This window comes from Vitis riparia, chromosome 14 (assembly GCF_004353265.1).
Source record: "Vitis riparia cultivar Riparia Gloire de Montpellier isolate 1030 chromosome 14, EGFV_Vit.rip_1.0, whole genome shotgun sequence".
In the NCBI taxonomy this organism is placed as follows: domain Eukaryota; kingdom Viridiplantae; phylum Streptophyta; class Magnoliopsida; order Vitales; family Vitaceae; genus Vitis; species Vitis riparia.
In genome coordinates this window covers 7,503,900-7,526,315 of record NC_048444.1, presented here as the reverse complement: position 1 = coordinate 7,526,315, position 22,416 = coordinate 7,503,900, and the positions used below count along the sequence as shown (strand labels likewise).

The following is a 22,416-nucleotide window of genomic DNA, read 5'->3' as shown; positions in this document are numbered from 1 at the left end:
TCTTTTAGTTACTAAACGAACTGTTGGGTGAATTAGTGATATTTTTCCTACTATATCAATCCACCATAATCTTTAGAATTCTACAGCATCTTAGAGATGAACAAAAACTGAGCTAACTCCCTTCGATAATCATGTTCTCTTATTCTTCCCAACAAAAGATATTGCTTTAACGTGGAAAAATGACCATTTTCCTTCCCCATCTGATGGATCCCATGAATTCTCCAAAACGGCAACTGTTGTGAAAAGGCGGAAAAGAAGAGGATGAAGAAAATGACAACAAAATATGCAGACAAAGACGTGCATGTCAGATATAGATAGCGCCTGGAATCAATCTGCATATCATGATTTGGACTAGTGAGTAGTGACAATTGCCATTAACACAACCCCCTCCCAAGGCTTAATAGGAGCAAAATAGTCATGACTACTTGTCATCACTAGGGTTTCACATCCTGGTGGGGAAAATCCTGATGCACATTGAGATATTCTAATGGTTTAAAGGCTATATAAGATTCAATCCTCAACATAAAGGTATTGTTTACATTCCTTAATATCCTTATCATCAACCGAGTAGTCCAAAAACAGAAAAAAACTCCCTAATCATCGTAGTTGCTAAAGGAACTGCATCAAGGTTCAAATTAGCCCTAAAGGGATTTGTAATCAGCTCCATTGGCAAATACACAACTAGAATAATTTGCTATACAGTTCAGTTTCCCCTGAGATCTAGGTCTACATGCAACAACAAAAATATTACCTCATGGAGAAACCTTAGGGCTTTCCAAGCTATGGAAAACATGATTTTGACTATCCAAATGTTGAAAATGTTAGTGGCAAAGTTTTTTAAAATGGACATTTCTTTGTTACAGTGTTTTATTTTTCTTAAGAATGCAAATGAAAGAATATTTTATGGATTGACATAGGGAATCATTGGACTTCTTTGCAATGCTTCCAGAACAGTGCCATTTTTAGAGTAATTTTTAAAAAGCACTTCCAAGCGTCTTTCACATTCTGCATGTTTTTAATGAGAACTGTTTAAAAACTGAACCAAGCATGCCTTTCATTTCCAGGCTCTAAGCTGATGCTGGATTGAAAAACTATATTTTGCTCAGATTCTTTTCATTAATTTGAATGGCATCATAATCTAAACTTGAGTCAGAAAGGGAGAAAGTAAGATTTATTAACTTGGATAGACAGCAATCGAGATGCATAATCTGCACAGTTAAATTAATTCCCCATTTTTTTTTCTCTAGAAAATGGAGATATAAAACAAAAAGAATTCCTATCACCTACCATGACCAATTCAATAAATAAATCAAAACCAGAATACATCCTGAATCTGTGCACTGACCTTTCTTTCTTTCTCAGCCACCAGATACATTATGCTTGAAACAACCGATATTACACAATCCAACTGATCTCATCATGCCTCCTAAGCTGCCACCATTCAATTCAACAGTTAAAAAAATCAGTTCTATGTGTACATTTTATCCTGTGTCAGTTAAAATGTTGAAGAAAGAAAAAGGAACACAATGAAAAAGGGGAGGAAACAAAAAAAAAAGAAAAAAAAGAAATAGCCAGTCTAAGTTTTATCTAACCGATCAATGCTTTTTCTTGCTTTCTCTGGTTGGTCTGTTCCAGCACATGCTTTCTCCCTGCCATCCATGCTCTTTCTCGGTTTATCTCTCTTGTCAATACTGGTTCTCAACTTCTCTCTCTTGTCAGTGCTTGTTCTGGACTTCTCTTTCTTGTCATTACTGGTTCTAGTCCTCTCTCTCTTGTCAGTACTGGTTCTAGACTTCTCTCTCTTGTCAGTACTGGTTCTATACTTCTCTCTCTTGTCAGTACTGGTTCTAGACTTCTCGCTCTTGTCAATACTGGTTCTAGACTTCTCTCTGTGGTCTATGCTTGGTCTTCGCTTTTCTATCTGGTCAGTGCTTGGCATGGACTTCTCTCTCTGATCTATACTTTGTCTGGATTTTTCTATACAATCTGTGCTATTCTGGGGATTCTCTGAAAGGTCTGCAACTGGCCCTGAACAATTTATCAGGTGTGCTGATTTCTCCATTGCTGATATGAACTTCTTGAGATGCCTGATGAACTGTGGGTAAAGCTCCAAGTCACAATGATTCCCTCCTTTAATCCATAATGGTTCATATTTCTCTTTACAAAGCTCCCAAAGCTGCTTACCATGAGAGAAATCCACAACATCATCTGCAGTTCCCTGCAAGCATGAGATATAAACAGCTTTGCAGATGGGTATGCTTTCAAAAACTCCCATAAATTGCATGATACTATGAGGATTATCTATAACAAATTTCCTATTAAAGGAAAAAAGGCAGTATCTCTTATCTGCAGGTTGGCATATCTGCCACATTAACTCATTGGCTATTATCAGATGGCTCTGCCATATAAAACTTAACAAGATACTTTATACACATCCAAACATGCATAAATGAATGTTTATCAAAATTATTCAAGCCTATTTTTTGTCTGTGTAAACCCTCAGTCTGTATTGTATGTATATTTTTTTTTTTGATAAGTAAACAGGATATGCATTAGAAAAGGCTAATCGCCACAAAGCATACAGGGAGTATACAAGACGGCAAGAGCCTCAAAAAGAGAAAAAGGACCAAAGAGAACTACCTCCCCTTAAGTGGAAGCTATCCACTCCAAAAAACCTATAAGGGAGAAAGACTCCTCACCTAAATACACTTTGGCCCAACTCCACAAATTACAGACAAAAGAATTCTTTAATCTCTGAATATTCAACACACCCCCCCTAAAGGTTAACCTATTCCTCTCCTTCCAAACCGTCCAAAAAATACATAACGGAATGGATTTCCAAATCTTTTTCCTTTTCTTCCCTACAAATGAGCCCCTCCAAGAGATAAGAGTCTCCTTTACAGTTTCTGGGAGGACCCACTTAACATCTATCAACCCAAAAATAATATCCCATAGGACTCTAGTCACTATACAGTGTAAAAGAATATGATTTACATTCTCTTCTTCACAACCACACAAAAAACAACAGTTTGGGAGTTGCACCCCTCTTAGCTGTAGTCTATCCAAAGTAAGCACTTTCCCCCACGTAGCCTCCCAAGCAAAAAAACATACTTTGGTCTGTATTGTATGTATATGACATCCACATCCATCGATCTGTCCTAGAAGACTACTTTTAAATGGCGCAAATGTGAAGATTGATATTATCCATAAACTAAATCTTATATTGACTAATCTGCACACTTCAATATGATAAAAGCATCCAATTTTAAGGTAGTTGGAAGTGTTGAGTTTTTCTACAATCTCCATGGTCTAAAACATGGACATCATATTGCAACACAGAAAGTCATCAGTTTTAGAGTGAAATATTATCAAAATCCCCTTCTAAAACCTCACCACAATCACATCAGTAGTTCAGCATTATTTTGATATGTAACATTATCAGAGTTTTATTTTCTGATAAAAGAAAGTTGAAGAAAAAAAGAGGGGGGTGGTGGACAAGAAGGAGAATGATAGAAAAAGCTTGTTTAAAAACATGCAGTGATATCAGTGGCATCACATGGTTGGGTGGCTGGCTGTTATGGCTGAAACAAACAGCAATAAAAGCCCAGCTGAGCACCATGAATCTTCTTTATGCATACATGGCACCTGTGAAAGGGTATTTTGGTCACTTTTCAAAAGCATGGTGTTGAATTATCCCAATTTTTAAGGGGCACTGAGATCTTAGGGCAAAGAGGAGAGTGAGAACCACTTAAACTTTTAGATAGAATGCGTTGTTCAAGGAGTGGTGGTGAGGAATAACATTAGAAACATACATCAGAGATTTAGAAGAGACAGATCTTCTATTTGAAGTTAAGGACTAGTATGAACTTGATCCATACAAATGCCAGAGTGAAAGGAAACAGATGATATAATAAAGTGTAATCTTGGAGCCTTAGCGCATGTGTTGAAGAGTCATTTCAGTGGCCATATCGTCATGTCATCAGCATATATGATGCTAGCAGTCAAATTGGGGTTTACACACATTTCATGCAAATTTAAACCATTACTACAAAATGGGAGAGATACTCACATGAATTACCAAAACAGGACACTTGACCAGCGGTATCTTATCAATATTCTGCATCATAAATAGCCCATTAGTGGTAAGTTAAATTCAAACTTACATAACAATTGAATTCATTAAAAGGCAAGCAAACCTTGAAAATGTCAAACCAATATGTCCGTTTCACTGGATACAGGACTCTAAGTCCAGACAAGATTGCGCTGTGGAGAACTACAGCCCTCAATCTTGATAACCGGACCGCCAAATCAATAGTAGGTCCACTTCCAAGTGACTGTCCATATAAGATAACATCTTCCTCCTTCACACCATATATCTCCTCCAGGCATCTATATGCAGCTTCTATGTCAGCATAAGTGTTGTGCTCACTCGGCTTCAAAAAGGAAATTCAGATAATTTAGTAATCTTCTATCTAATTTAGAACTATAACTTCTATTGTTTATACTAACTATCATTTTGTTTGCCAAGAAAATGGAGGAAAGGAAAGAAGGCAGGAAACCAATGAAAGTAGTGAACCTTTTCATCATTTGGTACTCAGAAGAAAAACCTCCATCCTACTGAGGCTAATAAGATTCCATTTTCCATGAATTTTGTACAACTATTCTCCAAGATAAGAGAAGGCTAGTCCCCACCGAATGAATAATCTGGGTAGTGGGAACAAATGGTTGAAATAAAAAAATTTCATATATTCCAATAGATTTCACTTCCAAAACAAAATAAATTCTTTAGAAGAAATTGTTTGAAAGCAGAAACAAGAACCATTTTCTGTTTTCAAAATCGAAAAAATGAAAATGACAAAGATATTCTGTTAGGTAACATGTTCTCCAAAAACTGTTTTCCTTCCTAAAAATGAGAAACTTTTTCCAAAAATTTTTGGTAACAGTCAAAAATAAAAATGTTTTTGAAATCCCAATTTTATTTCTGCGGCCAAACACCCTCGGAGTTCCTTTTTCGTCCACTTTCACAGCCATCAAACAGAAAAATATTCAAAACCAAAACTTCTTTCCTTTCCCTGCGTTTCTCAGGAACCAAACAAAGCACAAAACTACAAATACCAAATCCCAAAGTTCATACCTTCCCAGTTGACTTCCCATATCCAGAATAATCATACCTACAACGAACCACACACAAGTCAAATCTCCACTTCCTCATACAAAAGAACACAAAGTATACACATGTAAATTGAATTCAAAGTTTCTAAAACGTGAAATAACACACTAACGTTAACAAGTTAACCGGGAGATGAACACTGAGTTCACTGAGCAACTCATACATCTGGCCCAGATCAGCCGCGTTGCCGTGCGAGTAGAGCAGCGTCAATGTCGCAGCTGGGTTCCTCATATACATAGCCACAATCTCGTTCCCTCTTTTTGTACACAGCTTCAAAATATCGACGTTTTCCCTCGACGGCACGCCCGACATCGTCAATCTCCCAGTGGACTCATCCACCGCAAGTCCGTACGATGGCGGCTTCGGTGGGCAGAACGCGAACTTGGAGGCCAAGGAGGACTTGACCCCGCCCATTACGAGGGGTGCTTGTTTAGGGAGAAAATGTGGAATCTAGGGTTCTGATTTTCAGGGAAAGTTGGGGGTTTTGAGAACGAAACCAAAATACAAATCCAACAAAAAAACAAAGATAAAAAGTAACGGGGAATCAGATGAAGAAAACGGGAGGACTTTCCGGCGTTGGAAAAGAGGAAAACACGTGTGAGATTATGGAGTTGTGGGGGATGATACAGTCACCTGGCTCTCATGTAAAATGATTGAAGTCATCTACTTGTACGACATGTGTCAGTATAGGGTTTATTCACGCGTGAGCTGTACTTTCCAAGATTCCAGCTTAGTACCAATTCTTTAAAAAACATCATTGGATTAAAAGGGTTTTAAAAACCCATGGACAAAAATATCCTTATAAAAATAATTATCTCTTTTAAAACTTATACATAAATACTTAAATTATTAAGGATATTTATATTAAAAATAGATTATCATTTAAATAAAAATATAAATATGATAATTATTTCATCTTTTTTAATTAATTAATTTTTTTAAAAAATTAATAAACATTAAATATAGTATTAGAACTTAATTCACTTTTACTCTAAGCTTTCGGAACATCACCAACACCCCCATAATCATTTGATTACCATTATATAGCAATTATAATCACCATTTGTATACCCATATGTTTAAAAATTAAAATTAAACTATAGTACTTGCAAATTGGTCTAGTGGGGGGAGCTTTTGGAAGGAGATGCAATGGAGTTGAAGGAAAGTGCCAAATGGACTTGACTTGTGATTTGATGGAAGTGAAATCTTTGTTGAAGTTATGATCAATGTGCCTTAAGGCTTTTAACACACAAGTGGGGTTTTGGACAAATTGGAAAAGGGTATATGGATTGGGGTGGAGTGGGATGGGATGGGATGGGATGGGATGGAACCCGCACCCACATAATTGCCTTTGACTGCCTCTAATGTTTTTGACATTTTGTGTGGGGGTTGAAGCAATTTTTTCAAAGGGATGGCTCCACATATCCTTTCCTTTGTTGGAAGTTTGCTTTCATGGCCTATCCTTCATGCCTAACCTCACACCTTTTGTTCTTTTGAAATGGGACATCTATGCCTTTCTTTACTCTTCCATTATGAACCCTGTTCTCAAAAATGTGCTTTTGTCTTGCTATCCTTCAATTTCTAAGACAAAATCCTTCATGCATGGCTCTCTCATGAGTTTTGGGCCATTATAGGTCCTTAAAAAGGAAAAAAAAAAATACTATGATTTTCAATAAATAATGTACAATCTAATGTGTCTTGTATTGGTTTTATGCATATCACCATATTTGGTTATGGGTCATTAGGCATTGATTGAAGTCTGGTTTTGGAAATTTTTGTCATAAGAGTTGAATGAATAATTGTTGGCAAACCAAGTGGGAACAATCATGTATATAGATATTATCTTCTACCATTTTTTTTTAACCAGGGAAATGTTTATTAAAATTACCTCACATATCATATCTTATTATATAGAAAATAGATATCATAAGATATTATTTTCAATATTATTAGATATTATACCTAATGGATATGATATTTTAAGATTATATATATATAATAAGATATGTTATATTATATTTATATTTAATTTGTAAAATGAAAAAAATACAATAATATATATATATAAATGTTTTAATATTTGATATTTTTTAAATAAAATTATATTGAATTACAATATTTGCTATTAAAAATATTAAAATTCTTTTATGTTTAATAATATTCATGATTAAAATATTTAAAATTTATGAATAATTTTTTGTATATTATGTTATTCAATTTTTTAAAATAACATATATTAATACATATATTAATTTTATTTTATAATATATTTGATAATATTATAAAATATGAAAATTTATCGAATTGTGGGAACTTATGGATAATCATCCATATTGATATAAATATTTTCCTAACTTTAAGGAGGAGACCTATTAATAAAATTATATACCATTTTTCTCTGAGCATTCATGTTTATTCTTTTGTATTTTCTTCTTTTCATTATTTTATTTTACAAAAAAATGAAAGTTTGAGCTTATGTGTTGAGAATTTAATGCTAAAAATATGTGTTGAAAATATTAAAAACTATATGGGAAAATTTTTTTCTCTAAAATATCATTTATTATGACGTGATTTTTTTTTATTTTTTTTATGAATATTGTTTATCAAGAATATAAAAATAAATATTATATTTATATGAAGATATTATAAAATCTAATATCTTTTTGGATACATATTAACATATTTGTTTTTCTTTATTTGAATATTGAAGATACTTATTTGAATATGAAAAGATTTTATTTTTGTTAGTCCAAGGGTTCTCAATCAGGTTTTGATGATAACAAACTATGGTTAAATTACTAATTGGTTTGAATTATTAAGAATCTCAAGTATTAATTAGAAATTCATCAAAGAGCCTGATAGATGCAAGATCAAGACCTTTAGAAAATCTTTAATCATAGGAAACAAATGTAAGATGAATGCATGGGTGCACTTAGAGTTTACATCTTATTTCATGCATTTTTGAAAAACTCGATTTATTATTTAAAATTACAGTTTTATCAAATGAACCTTAGACAAATCACTTCAAAATTGACACATTAATTTACCTAAATACCTTGCCAAAGTGTTAGAAGAGAAAATACTAGAAAAATATAGATTTTAGGGACAAAAATAGTGAACTGGTCGAGGCACTGGGCCAACCGGCTTAACCGGCCAGGATATCGGTCAACCAGTTCCCTTTGCCCGATCGAGGTCCAGTCGAGGAGTGTAAAAACATTTTCTCTCTTCCAGTAGCTTTTTTTTTTCCCCGATTGAGGTATCTTTCTTCCCAGTCGACCTCCAGTCGAGGTCTGGTCGAAACAACAGTAACCTACCAAAACATTAAATGCTCCAACAGCTAATGAACCAATCGACCCCCAGCTCAACCGATTGAGACTACTTTTTTATTTACTTGGCTCATAATGTTAGAAACCTATAAATAGAGAGTTCCAATTCATTTATGACCAAGAGAACACCTGCATTTATTTTTCTACCCACTTGTTATTGCCTTAAAAGCTCTCATTTCTTTCTTGGTGCATTAAATCTTCACTTGCTTATCATTTAGTGCACATTTGTAATTTATCCTAGTTTTGATTTATATTTGAGCAATTATTAAGTTAGGTTGAGAGAAGTTCGTTCTTGTAAATTGAGTGTTAAAGCCTTCAAGTGAGTTGAATCTTGAAGAGATTGTGTAAGAGGTCATTGGAGTCGGAATCCAAGTGTAAAGGAGATTAGAAACTTGGTTAAAGCTTCAAGCTAGTGGAACCCTCACTCAGTTAGGAGCTTGAAGAGGATGGACGTAGGCAATGAAGTGTCAAACCATTATAAAATCCGAGTTTGATTTCTCTAACTTTATCTCTATTTATTTGTTTCTATTATGCTTAAATTTGTTGTATTTAAAAAGAATTTTTAAAAATCCAATTCACCCCTCTTGGGTGTTTTTTTCATTTAAAATTAATCTTTATTTTCTCAAATTTGAATGTTTTAATATTGAAAATATGTATTATTTTTGGTATATCTTAGAAAATTTACATGACATTTCATAAGATTTTGTACATGAATATTTATTATTTTTGGAGATTTGAGATTGATAAAATAATATTATTTTGATTTTATGACATGAATGTAAGATTTTTTTTAAAAAAAAATTAGTATGCATATTTTAATATAATGCTTGATGAAAAATAGAGATTTTGTTTTGATATATTTGAAACATATGAAAACTTGTAGAAATATGTATAAAGTTTATATTTGATTTATGATTGAATTTTCTAAAGACATTTTTGAAAATATTGATTATGTAATTTTCTTTTAACATACGTGAAATATATGACTTAGTCATATTATTAACAAGTCGATTTTATATGTCAATTTTCTTATAAGACATGTTTTTTCATGTTTAGAAAATTATGAGCTTTACATTATTACACGTTGTCAAATATGGTATTTTTATTATTGTAATATATAAGAATAATTTTAAGATTACAATAGGTTCAACTATTGTTCTAAACATATCTTTAGATAGATGTGTGATGTTTTAATTAAAAGTTTTGAGGCATGGACAAATTGTAAGATGTTTTGAATCATGATATGTTTCCTTGAAATTTTGATCTATAAATTAATTTAGATCATAATAATATTTGAATAGAAATTATTGAACCACCATTATAACTAGTTCAATTATGGAATAGTTTTTAATTATTTCATGTAATTATATACACTTATGATGTTTGAGAGATATATAACTTTAAATTATCTCTTACATATTTTTTGATGTGTTATATATGTTTTCATAGCTTTCACACAACTTATTAAGTCATCATTTATGAGTAGTGTTTTTTCACTGATTTTAACTCTTTCTCTATAATAAAATTTCTTCAACCCTATAAAAATAAGGTTTTTACGACATGTCTTATAAATTGTCATTTTGATAAAACTCATATCTCATTAATTGTACAATATAGATAATAAACAATGTTAATACTATATGAGGTGATAAAAACTTGATTAAAGGCTCTAGAAGAGCTCACACTGTCACTAGTAACATTTGAGTTTGTCATACTTTGTACTATGTTAGATCCAGAAGAATCTTACAAGACCAACTTGGTCCATTGGGATAAATAATGATGCATCAACTTATTATAAATCCCTTGAGGTAAATAATGATGCATTAACTCATTGTAAAGTTGTATGGACTTACATTATAAAATTTGAAGTTTTTATCTAATGACTAATTTATCTATACACTTAAAAGGTAGTATGACATATTGTACAAATTATTATGAGACAATTTTTCCCGTCATGGAGAGAAAAACCAATTCCAAAGAAACAACATGAAATTATTTGAAATACATTGATTGTGACTTATTATTATCCTTGTAGTAATCTATGTGAATTGAAAGTTTAAAAGATTATTCATGTACAAGGACTTGTAAATTAACTACAAGATGATTTCACTAATGGAATGAAAATGACAAAGTCAATTTATGCCAATTGCAAATATTCCAGTATAAATTGATGTGTCTAAAAGACAATTAAATAATGAGTCTAAGGTATGCTTGAAATGTGGTAGATTCATCCATTCAAAAATCTCAATTCTTTAAGAGGATAACACAAGGAAAACACTTAAAAACTTGGTACTCTCAAAGAGATCACAAATGACCGATGAATTCTATGCATGGATTAAAAAAAATCAAAATTTATCAATGAAATATTATTGAAAAAATCAAATTTCAATTAGTATTGATAGGAAATTTGTCATGGAAGCTACATTGTGGCCAATTTTTCAACATTTTCTCGAGAATATTAGTTAATTTTAATTATCACATCATATAACAACATCATGATAAATTTTATAGCGAATAATTTTATAATTAAACACATGATATATAAATGTAAACTAATAAATAAGTCATCAACATTTTTAAACAAAAATAATTATTATATAAATTATCATTTTTATGTGAAATATATTTATGATTTTTTTTTTCTGGTAGAACAACTTTAATATGTATATTATTACTTTTTATTATTATTTTTAAAACTTTTGATAATAGTTTTATAAATTTTGATTAATTTCAATCTTATCAATATTTTTTTTTTCAAATTTTCCATTGATATTTCTGCAAAATCCAAGGATCGATATTTTCATTATTTTCGATATTTTAATCCTTGGTCCTAAGTAACCCCTGAAGAGATATAAATGTAACGAATAACCCATGAAAAGACATTTATAAAATAAATAGCACTTAAAGAAACATATATTGAACAAGTAGTCCTAAAAAGACACATTATATAATTAGCTTTTAAAAAAATATAAGTACATACTAATGATGAGATCTTAATTAGTTATTTACATTCAAGAAAAAAATGAATCTGACATAACTTTATTATGGATAATGTATTCTCTTTCCTAGTAGTCATTAACATCATAAGAAATTATAATAACCTTAAACCACAAAGTGTGGAAGAATTCTGGCATAAAAAAAAAGTCCAAAATGGAAGAAAACTATCCAAGTAGAATTAGACTCGTTAGAAAAACAAGAAGTATTTAAATCTATAGCCCAAACGCTTAAAGTTGTCAATCCTATAAGATATAAATGAATATTTGTAAGAAAACATGAAGAGACAATGAAATCATGAGATGTAAAGTGCGACTCATAGTTGAAGGTTTCTTGAAGTGACTGGGTGTTAACTATAAGGAAACATATTCCTATGTGATAAACTTAATCACAATTAGATATTTAATTAGTTTAATAGTTTCGAAAGGACTCGATAAGCTTATTGTGGATGTCGTTATTGCTTATTGCATATTTATATGGATATTCAGATAATGACAACATATATATTCGAAATTGTAGCATGTACTTAAGCTACAAAGATTCTTATATAGATTAAAATAAGTCCAAATGCATTAGGTGCAAGAAACGACCACATTTTTATGCCTATTTAGAGATTGGAGCATAGGGTCCCCATAAGATATTCCAAACACTTAATGGGGAAGTTATTTGGACTTATAGCTTCCTTAAGTAGGCCTTGGACAACAATTTGGTCTAGATGATGTTACACCTAGTGAGTTATGGTTTGCTCATACTAAAACCATTATGGTTTTGAGGAATGGGAAAGTGATTAATAAGCAAAATGGGAACATTGAGAAAGACATCACTAACAAGGAGGTGAGTGGGAAAGAAATGAAAGAGGAGAGTAAGGAGACAAATAAGACTTTGGGTGATGGAAAAGTAGGAGGAGATAGGAAACATCATTAGCTTAATAGGCATGTACTATTCCCTCAAGCTTTACGATCCAGGAGCAAGAATAACATAAATCCATAAATCTTTAAAATGTTTTAACAAGTGAAAATTAATGTCCTATTGATAGATGTCATTTGTTAGGTGCCTTCTTATGCACATTTCTTGAAAGATTTTTTTCACTATAAAAAGAAAAGTGAATTGGCAAAAGAAAGATTTTTTGATTGACCAAGTGAGTGCAATCTTGCAAAATAAGGGGACAATCAAATACAAAACCCTAGATATGCTATCATTTGTTGTGGGGTCGGAAATTTTTAAGATTGATAGAGCAATACTTGATTTGGGAGCATGTGTTAACTTACTCCTATAATTGTTTTAGATACCCAACTAGTCATGAGTGGCACCAATCTAGTTCTAGTCATCCCAAGGAGGCCTTTCCTAGCCACTTGCAATGCGCTTATTAATGGTAGGAATGGGGTGATGTAGTTACCATTTAGAGCTCAATATTTTTGATTTATCTAAACAACCTTTTGATGTGGATGATTTGCAGGAAGAGAATGCATGTTTGATTGACTTTCTTGTTACGAAATACATCGATTCTATTTGCATGAAATATTCTTTTGAACTGTTTTTATTTCAATCTATTGAGCATCCAATGAACAAATATTTGGAGTTAACTAATGTGAGTGAATCTTTGAACTCATTGAAGGTCATTGAAAACTCCACATGTGTGCCTAGGTTTGAAAATTTGATGGAGTTGGATGAAGATGAACAATAGGCTAAGTTAGTACCTCCTAATAAATTGAAACCTCTCCCTTTCATTTGGGATTGTTTCTATAAAATATCATTCATTATCTTTAATGTTTGAATATAAATTTAAAAAAAATGTTTTGATAATGTTTTATTATTTAAAAAAAATGTTATTATTTGAAGAATTACCAATCAATTGATTATTTAGGAATCATCTCAAATAATTATTAAGATCACCCATATTTTTAAAAGTGATTTTAAAAAATTTATCAAACATCTTAGATCACATATTTTATTTTAAGCATTTTCAATCCAAATGCATTAAATTAAGCTATAAAGGAATAATATAAGTGGGTGTTTAGTAAACCAACTTAATAACTTAAAATGACTTAATAACTTAATTTAAGTCATTAAGTAAATTAACTATGTTTAATAAAATAACTTAATTGTATGACTTAAAGTTAAAAACAATTTTAAACAATAAGTAAAAATAATTAACTTATTCTTAAGTCCAAATTGTCATTTTACCTTTTTACCCTCATTTACTTAGATACCTCCACAATTTCTTTTGCTACTCTATGACGTCTATTGTTACTCAACCTCTTTTATCATAATTATAATTTATAAAGATAAATATATCAATTTGATAATTTAAAATAAATTTTAAGTTAATTTTATCAAACAACCTTAATACTTAAAATAAGAATTAAATAATAAATTTTAAGTTAATAACTTAAATATAATTTAACTTAAATCAACTTAAGTCATTAAATAATAAGTATTAAATTTTACCAAAACATTCCTTTAATGTCTATCTTTCCATTCTAACTCAATACAATAAAAAATAATACATGTTTGTCTTATGAGTAATTAAAGTGATGATAAAACCCATGTTATTTCTTTGACTAATAGGTTGTCTTTAGGGATGGCAACGGGGTGGGTTCAGGACGAGTCGCCCCCATCCCAACCCTGCCCCGTTTATTCAAAATAATTTTCATCCCTGTCCAATTAAAAAATTAAATGGGACGGGGTGGGTATGATAAATTCCCATACCCGCTCCGCCCGACCCCGTCCCGTCTCGTTTAACTTTTTTTTTTTTAATTTTATTTTAAGTTTTTTTAAATTACTTTAAAACTTTTTAATTACATTAAAATAAATTTATTTTATAAATAATTAAATAATTATATTTTTATAACTTATTTTATTAAAAATATTTTTTTATTATCTATATATTAAAAATAGTAAAATAAAAATTTAATTAAATTAAATTAAATTAATTTTAAAATTTAATTTTATATATAATCGGGGCGGGGATAATACCTGAACCCACCCCGGGTTTTAAAAAAAATTCTCAAACCCGTTTATTAAAATTGAACCCTGTCTCATTAGGGACGGGACGGGTACCTAAAAAATTCCTTCCCATTGCCATCCCTAGTTGTCTTTCCATTTCCTATCTTATCTTTATTGGAAAAGAAAAAGATAAAAATAAAATAAAATTTAATTATATTATTAGTTGATATCAACATGTTACTTTTAGTTTTATATAAAAAACTAAATATTTTATTTTTTTCTATTAAGCCAAAAACCAAACAACCCCAAAACATAGTGTGAAAGATAATATTTTTTATTTCATTCTCAAACCAATGCATTGCACTTTCTTTAAAAAATAATAATAAATTCCTCATTTTAAAATAAAAATTTCAATATTCATATTGAATTTTTCTTAAAAAATTATATCACCCTAATGTAATTACAAACTCGCTTCGAAGTGACATTGAAGTGTTTGATAAATTTTTTAAAACCAATTATAAAAAATTGGAGAATCATCGAAAATAATTTTTGAATAATTGATCACTTATAATTTTTTTTTTTTATAAAAAATTGTTATATAATGCATTAGTAAAAATACCCTCTAAACATTTTTTTTTGGCTTATATCTAAGTATTAAATAATTTTCTTTAAAAATTTTCTTATGAAAGTGATATTAATAAAAGCATTACAAATAAAAATGCTTTAAACATAATCCCTTTTATATTAAAAACGCATTTAATAATGATTTTAAAAAATATTTTTAATTTTTTTTAATACTTAAAAGATAAAAATTTTAAATATTAGAAAGATTACAAACTTGTTGTAGAAAAACATATTAGTTTCTCAATTTGTAGAGAGAGAAACAATGAAAAACAAATTAATTTCTAGAAAGCAACAAGAAATTAGAAATGTCTGTTCCATTTGAACTTGAAATGGAGATGATACAAAATGAGAAGGAGCTTCAGTTGAAATGCAAAGTGTTGAGTTTGTGAGGAAAAATCTTGTTGGAGAGAGAAAATGGAAGTCAATATTTTTTAAAAATTTGTTTAATCTTCTTAATTTTAAATTTACAATAAATTAAAAAAATCAAGTAATTATAAAAATATTAGGAATAAAAAACTTATAAGAAAAAAGGTTTCTATTTTTTTTATTAAAATAATATTTTATTATATAATTTAAATATAAAAATTACATTACAATATTAATTATTTTTATTGGTTAAATGACAATCTAAAAATAATTAAATATGATTTTTTAATTGACACTTAAGGATGTTTGGTACAACTTAATACTTATTAATTAATAATTTAAATTGATTTTAAGTTAAATTATATTTAAGTTGTTAACTTAAAATTTATTATTTAATTATTATTTTAAATATTAAGGTTGTTTAATAAAATTAACTTAAAACTTATTATAAATCATTAAATTAACATATTTATTATCATAAATGATAATTAGGGTAAAACAGGTGTAGACCCCCATTTAGGCCTTTTTTTGCTGCAGCTGGTTTTGCCACGTGGAAGAGCCCCAGCGAGCCACGTGTCGTTTCCTTAGTGGCTACAAGGGAATCAGCCTTGCTTTTTGGGAAGCAAATCAGAGGCTGACACGTGGGGGTGTCTTCTAGAAGGTTCCTGCCAGCTGCATGGGAGCGGATGAGAGAGAAATAGAGTGGAGGCTGGCAGCTGAGGAGGGTGCTTTTTTTTTGTGATGGTTTGCTGCAGGTAGTTAGAGAGAGGGGCAAATCAGGGAGAAAGGGGGGAAAAGAAATTCGTTTGGAGCAGAGAGAGGGAGCCGATAGAGGGGGAGGAGATTTTCTGAGGAGAGGGATTTTCTGGGGGAGTTTCTTTGGGAAAGTAAAGAGGGTGAGAGAGCTGCAGGAAAAAGGGAGATAGAGATTTTGAGAGAAAAAGAAGCTGTGAGAGAGAAAGAAAAAAAGGAAGGGGGAGAAGCAGAGAAGGAGGAAGGAGAGCTGTTATTGAGGAGCAGGAAGCTAGGTAGGGGGTGAGCAGGAGGGATTTTTGCCTGAGGAAAAGGATTCCAGGAGAGCTTTAAAGAAGAGATTCTCTGTTTTGGGTAGGCATTTTTTGTTGCTTGAAGGACGCAGGTATAAACTCTGCAATCTTTTCATTTCTCCTCGTTCATTGTTTTTCCTCAGATTGCTATCATTTTCTTTGATATTATGCTGTTTGGGGTGGATATTGGAGGCCACCGGTTTGTTTGTTGAGAGATAATCCTGCCTTTATGTTTGTCATTAATGATTTTAACTTGCTTTGCCTCCATTTGTGATGATGAGATGTTTAAGATTCATGCCTATGTCTACATTTGATGTGGCTTACTCACCTGCCCGGAAAATCCATGGATGATTCATGAAGTGGATTTTCTGAGATTTTCTTCATTTACTTTTTTTCTTTTATGCTCTGTTTCTCCATCTTCCTCTGTTTTCTGGTACTCATTCTTGGCATGCACCTGGTTTCTCATCCCGGCCTGGACAAGCTATGTGAGGGCTCTCAGTGAGTTTCCTTAGTTCATTCAGACTCAAGATGATCTGGTTGTTGAGAATCTCCAACTTCTGGTTCATTTGATGGCATTTGAACAATCAGCAGGAGAACCTGATTTTGAGGAGTCGTTTTTATGGACTCATGATCAGCAGGGATCCCACATGGAACTGATGATGGGGATGAGCTTTTAGCTGGCATCATGGACGATTTTGATCTTAGTGGGTTGCCTACCCCATTGGAAAATTTGGAAGATGATCTCTTTGGCAGTGGAGGAGGAATGGGGTTGGATTTTGATATTGGTATTTCAAAGTTAAGCTTATCATGGATATTGATGGCCCGGATACCAGGAATCCACTTACAGTTGTTGAGTATGTTGAAGAGCTGTATGCCAGCTATGGAAGGATGGAGAGCTCTAGCTTTGTCTCTCTGGACTATATGGTTCGACAATTTGACATTAACCATAAGATGAAAGCTATGCTGATTGACGGGCTTATCGAGGTGCATAATAGGTTTGAACTCACGGAAGAGACATTGTTTCTTATTGTTACACTCGTGGACAGATTTCTATCTCAGCAGACGTTGGCAAGAAAGAAGCTTCAATTAGTTGGTTTGGTTGTTGTTCTCTTAGCGTGCAAATATGAAGAGGTTCCTGTTCCAGTTGTTGCTGCAATTGTATCTCATCCATTTCTCTCTTGGGTTAGAAACAGTTGGAGAAATCCTAGTTGTTTTAATTCCAAGAAGCATCACCATCTCATCACCTTCTATCTCTCATCCCACCTAGACCAACCCGTTCACACCTATCCCATTATCTCCCACTGTTCTTTTCATTGATGGCATCCCCCACCAGGTACCCATCCTATCCACCATTCATCATCCATCCCCTACATCACCTCCCATCAAACCTACCCCTACCTAATCCATCAACTTATCCCCATTATCTCCACACGCATGATTGCCCACAGCCCATACCCATGTCTCCGAACCTCCTCTCATCTCTACATATCCATCACCCCACAATCCATCCCATGCAAACTCACCATCTTCACGTACCCATCCCTCACTTAATGCACCCATGGCTGCCGTTCACAATCACCGTATCCATCACCGGTCATGCTAATCACTTCATTTTCATGCCCACCAAGCTGCATATCTCATTACCTCCTCTTATTCACCCAGTCTGCCACTGAATGCAACCTTCCCATCACCCCTTCTTACCATATCTCTCACCTTAACCCATCGAAATCATTAAACCCATCACTCATCTACCCGTTTCTCTTTCCATACCCATTCCACAAATAATATCCACTCCTTCATACACATTGATTCTCCTGCATGAAGTCTCAGCATCGCGATTGTGGGTCGGGATGAGCGATTCAGATTCGGTCAACTGGTTTTATGGCATCAGGGCATTGGAGATTTCATTTGGTGGAGATACTTAAGCTGCTATAAGACTTTGTAACAGTCTTGTTGTTATCCAAGCTGAGGAAACTCTTAGTGTTCGCATGCCTGCTAATCGCGTTTGCAATATTCAGCATGAGCCTGTTTATGATCTTGATTTGGCGCCAAGTGAAATATAGAAAATGCACCAGCAGTTGGAGTATTCGCATGCAGAGCTTTGTGCTTACAACGGGACATGGATGGTGCTATAGTGAAAATTGTTTATCATTGTTCAAAGGGGTTGAGAAAAAGAGGCTTAATACAAAGAATGAGCATGAAGCTGTTGTATTATCTACAAGAGGACCGGAGGAGAATTTGGGGTTATTTGCTTATGGGTTCTGATCATGGTTGGGTTATTTATGTGGAAGTTCTTTCAGTACAGGCAGACGGAGGCCTTCTATGTCATGCGTTACTGCCTTCTAACCGCTAAGGGCGCAGCCGAGATCCTCAAGTGCTTACAGGAAGAGACCAACAATCATGTTAGAGTTGCTGCTCTCACGGCTATTGGGCCTTTTTTTTTTTTTTTTGGAGTTCACTCAAGATGAGGCTGAGGTGGTCAAATTTCGAGAGTTTATTCCCAACGTTTTTAATGTATCAAGACAATGTCTTGCCTCTGGTGATAAATCAGAACCTCAATCCTTATCTGGCAGTCAAACTGAAATGCTTAGAAGGAGACTTGAGATTGGAATACCATGAGAATGAGGGAGAAAGTGCAGCTGCATCCACATATCAGATAGAGAGTCCCCATGAGGAGAATACCCGTGAGAAGAGAAAGTTAAGCTCCAGTAAAACCGATGTTCCTCTTCTCTTGGACCTGCAGGTTGAGGAGACAAAATATGTGCCTGAAGTGAAGACGATTCTGAGGATGGAACTTCTGGTGCTTTCTACTCTTCAGTGGAAGATGAATCCAGTGACCCCAGCTCCGTTTTTTTATCACATTATAAGGAAGCTTGGATTGAAGACTCGCTCGCATTGGGAGTTTCTGGAGAAAATGAATTCCCTAGCATGGCATGGATAAGGTGAAGGCTGCTCTGTATGGGCAATCGAAGACCTGACGGATTGGCCCAACGCTATCCTGGTGAACACATAATTGCTCACTCATGCGCTAAATTTTCTGATATAAAAATTCCTTCAAGCGCAGAGGAAAACACTTGTGATAGCCTGAACCTCGATAGTGGTGTTGATGATACATGCAGTACCTAGCTGATTGTAGAGGTTGGAACTGGGATATGGTTTAGTGGGGCTACAATCATGTTGAACCTATCGTGGTGGCTGTTTGTTATTTTACAACTTTCCTATGTTCTCATTATAACGTCAGATAGTGCTTGGAGCCTATTCTCAATGCTGGAATTTGTTAATTTGTTGTCAAAAGCATCCTTTGATACAGGTTAGTGCCATCTGTTTGAAGGGAAAGATCACCAGAGCTTTAGATAAAGGAAAGTGGCAGTCCCTACCCCATAACTACCCAATTCCAACTGCTTGTGCTACCTCTAACTATCGCCACTATGCTGCTGTTAAATCACTTCCGCCATGAGTTTTATCTCAGAGAAATGATGATCTCCAAACTGTTTCAAGGCTATGGGAAAAGGATCGATATGGTTCTGTCATGGGTGCTGGGGTATTGGTAATGAAGAGTTTAGAACGGGCCATGAAACGAAGAGCTCCAGTTGTCGTTGTGTACTTGGGAGTTGCAGTTGACTGTGATGCTCATCTTATGGCTGATCCGGGGTATGCAAATGACAAGATTGTGATGGTAAGTGAACACTGAAGATCCATTTGAGAAGTCTCAGCAAATTGTGCAATCTGGTTCATTGTTTTTCTGTTGATGGAAGGCGAAAATTCAATTAATTATTTCTATGGGCCTTCCGCTGCTCTGTAGAAGCAAATGCAATTGAAGAGAGCAGTGATCAATGGATGTAATTCCTTTAATCAATGGACACTGGTTTGAAATGGCAGCAGAAGATTCTGGTCAATGAGCTTACTCAAGGGATGGAGCTGGCAAAGCAGTTGAAGATCCATTTGAGCCCATCTTCAATGAGCTAGACCCGAGAATTCTTGGTACATAAGATAGTAGCATCATTTGAGGAGGCTCTTTTGATAGTCAAACGGAGTGGGCCAGTGGAAAACCCTCAGCCAGTGGCACCTTCATATGCTCCCCCAGTCTCCCCTTTCTGTCAATGGAAGCCCCCGGACTGTGGGCGAGGATTTTGACAAGGGTTGTAAGGACCATCATCAGGAACACAAAGATTTCTCAAAGAAGAGAAAGACAACGCCCACATGGACCGATCAAGTGAGAGTCTGCTCTGAGACCGGGCTTGAAGGGCCCCATGATGATGGCTACAACTGGAGAAAATATGGGCAGAAAGATATTCTTGGAGCTAAATACCCCAGAAGCTACTATAGATGCACCTACAGAAACCTCCACGACTGTTGGGCAACAAAGCAAGTTCAGCGTTCGGATGAAGATCCCTCCATGTTCGAGATCATATACCGAGGAAAGCATGCTTGCACCCAAGGCAGTCATTCAGTGCCAGCACCGGTATCACCTGAAAAGCTTTTAGATATTTTTTTAAGGATGGTCATCATTACAAGATTTGAGGGTTAGAAGAGTGATGTTCTACATCGCAATTATGCTAACGAGGAGAACAATGAGATTTCCAGTGACAAGGTTATTGGACGCTTAACGAGCAGCTAGTACATATTGTTCTTGTGCATTACAAAGATGTAAAGAGGAGCTACAGGAGAAGACACCCACTGCATAGCCACCTTTTGCATGGCCACCTTTGACCACGTGCCACTTTCCTCCTGGTTTTAAAAATAGCTTTCTAAATCCTATTCTTTAAATGATCCTCCAATTTCTAACTTTCTTTTCTAATAAATCTCAACTCCAAAATATTCATCCTTAGAGCTTTAGGTACCAAAATTCCATCTTCAATAAAATTTGGCCGCCATTTTCTTTTTGGCGAGCCACTTTCGAATTTTTCACGATTTTAAAATGATTTAAAATAAACATGAATTTAAATTCTGTAATTCCAATTAATGGGATTTACGAAATTAATTCATGCTAAAAATAAACGGGCTTTGGTGGGGGCCCAACATCAAATAAATTTTCTTTAAAATAAAATTGAGTGAAATGACATATGTGCTATTAATGATTTTGTATTCAGTTTAGCGACGTATATGCTATATCTTGCGATCATTGTTTTGTACTAATCTCTTTTTCATGATAGCGCGTTGTTGTTTGCTGCTAAGGTACGCATTTTCCCTCACTTTGTCCATCTCTCATGCATGCTTTGATTCTTGGTGTGTAATCATGTTGATATTCATTGATTTTTCCTATTGATTGCCATGTCAGCTTCACTTTATTAGTAGAGACCCGACTTTAGGGACTTAGAGGGGTGCTACGGTCTTTACCGTACCTTCCCAATAAGTAACCTGACCTCCGGACCCGATCCGGTTTTTTCGCAGACCACCTTTTCCGAAAATAAGGAGTCACACTTAGGGTTTTCTTTCTTATTTTGTTTACCCTTTAAAAATAAAACAAAAATAAGTGGCGACTCCAAGTCATTTTTAAATAATCAATAAAAATCAATTTTTCAAAATAAAAGCGAGTTTCGCCATCGAGTGGGAAACGCATTGAGCCGAAATGCGGGGTCCACAAAATGGCGACTCCACTGGGGATTTTTAGAGGGTCAAGCTTGAACTTAAAGTGAAGCAAACATGGCATTTGATGAGTCGATCAGTGAGTACCTGTCTTATGATTGCACATTGGGAGTTTTTTTGATGCATGCTCGGATTTTATATCCACTTGAGACTTCGACATGTCTATTTTGTTGATTGATTTATCTTGATTGAGGATTCTGATGTCATGATTTCTTCTGTGTTTCATTGATATATTCGTTTGAGACATTGACATATTGTATTATTGATGATTGATCTTATCGCATCGATTAGCACATTGATTCTGATTTTTGCCATGCTTGTTCTGATCACTTCACATGCATACACTCACCACTGTATA

General features: G+C 33.6%; 2 protein-coding genes across 2 annotated transcripts; one reads left to right on the top strand and one right to left on the bottom strand.

Moving 5' to 3' along the window:
- Positions 1-1,144: 1,144 nt before the first annotated feature.
- Positions 1,145-5,742, bottom strand: LOC117931371 (alpha/beta hydrolase domain-containing protein 17B-like). The gene is made up of 6 exons (XM_034852339.1): positions 5,283-5,742; positions 5,135-5,171; positions 4,197-4,433; positions 4,070-4,117; positions 1,593-2,218; positions 1,145-1,431 (listed from the first exon to the last, which is right to left on the bottom strand). The coding sequence occupies exons 1-6, from the start codon at positions 5,582-5,584 to the stop codon at positions 1,359-1,361; spliced, it is 1,323 nt and encodes a 440-aa protein (XP_034708230.1). The 5' UTR covers positions 5,585-5,742; the 3' UTR covers positions 1,145-1,358.
- Positions 5,743-17,279: 11,537 nt separating this feature from the next.
- On the top strand, positions 17,280-20,163 carry LOC117930104 (cyclin-B2-2-like). Its single transcript, XM_034850565.1, has 4 exons — positions 17,280-17,630; positions 18,764-18,874; positions 19,024-19,272; positions 19,942-20,163. The coding sequence occupies exons 1-4, from the start codon at positions 17,280-17,282 to the stop codon at positions 20,161-20,163; spliced, it is 933 nt and encodes a 310-aa protein (XP_034706456.1).
- The last annotated feature ends 2,253 nt before the right edge of the window (positions 20,164-22,416 follow it).

Excerpts from the sequence above, each read along its gene's own strand:
- LOC117931371 (XM_034852339.1), bottom strand. The coding sequence starts at position 5,584 with ATGGGCGGGGTCAAGTCCTCCTTGGCCTCCAAGTTCGCGTTCTGCCCA. Across the intron at positions 4,434-5,134 it reads ATGGGAAGTCAACTGGGAAG|CCGAGTGAGCACAACACTTA; the intron begins GTATGAACTTTG and ends TCCTTTTTGAAG. Across the intron at positions 1,432-1,592 it reads GCAAGAAAAAGCATTGATCG|CTTAGGAGGCATGATGAGAT; the intron begins GTTAGATAAAAC and ends GAATGGTGGCAG.
- LOC117930104 (XM_034850565.1), top strand. The coding sequence starts at position 17,280 with ATGGATATTGATGGCCCGGATACCAGGAATCCACTTACAGTTGTTGAG. Across the intron at positions 17,631-18,763 it reads TTCCAGTTGTTGCTGCAATT|TTCTTTCAGTACAGGCAGAC; the intron begins GTATCTCATCCA and ends TTTATGTGGAAG. Across the intron at positions 19,273-19,941 it reads TTCTGAGGATGGAACTTCTG|AGAAATGATGATCTCCAAAC; the intron begins GTGCTTTCTACT and ends GTTTTATCTCAG.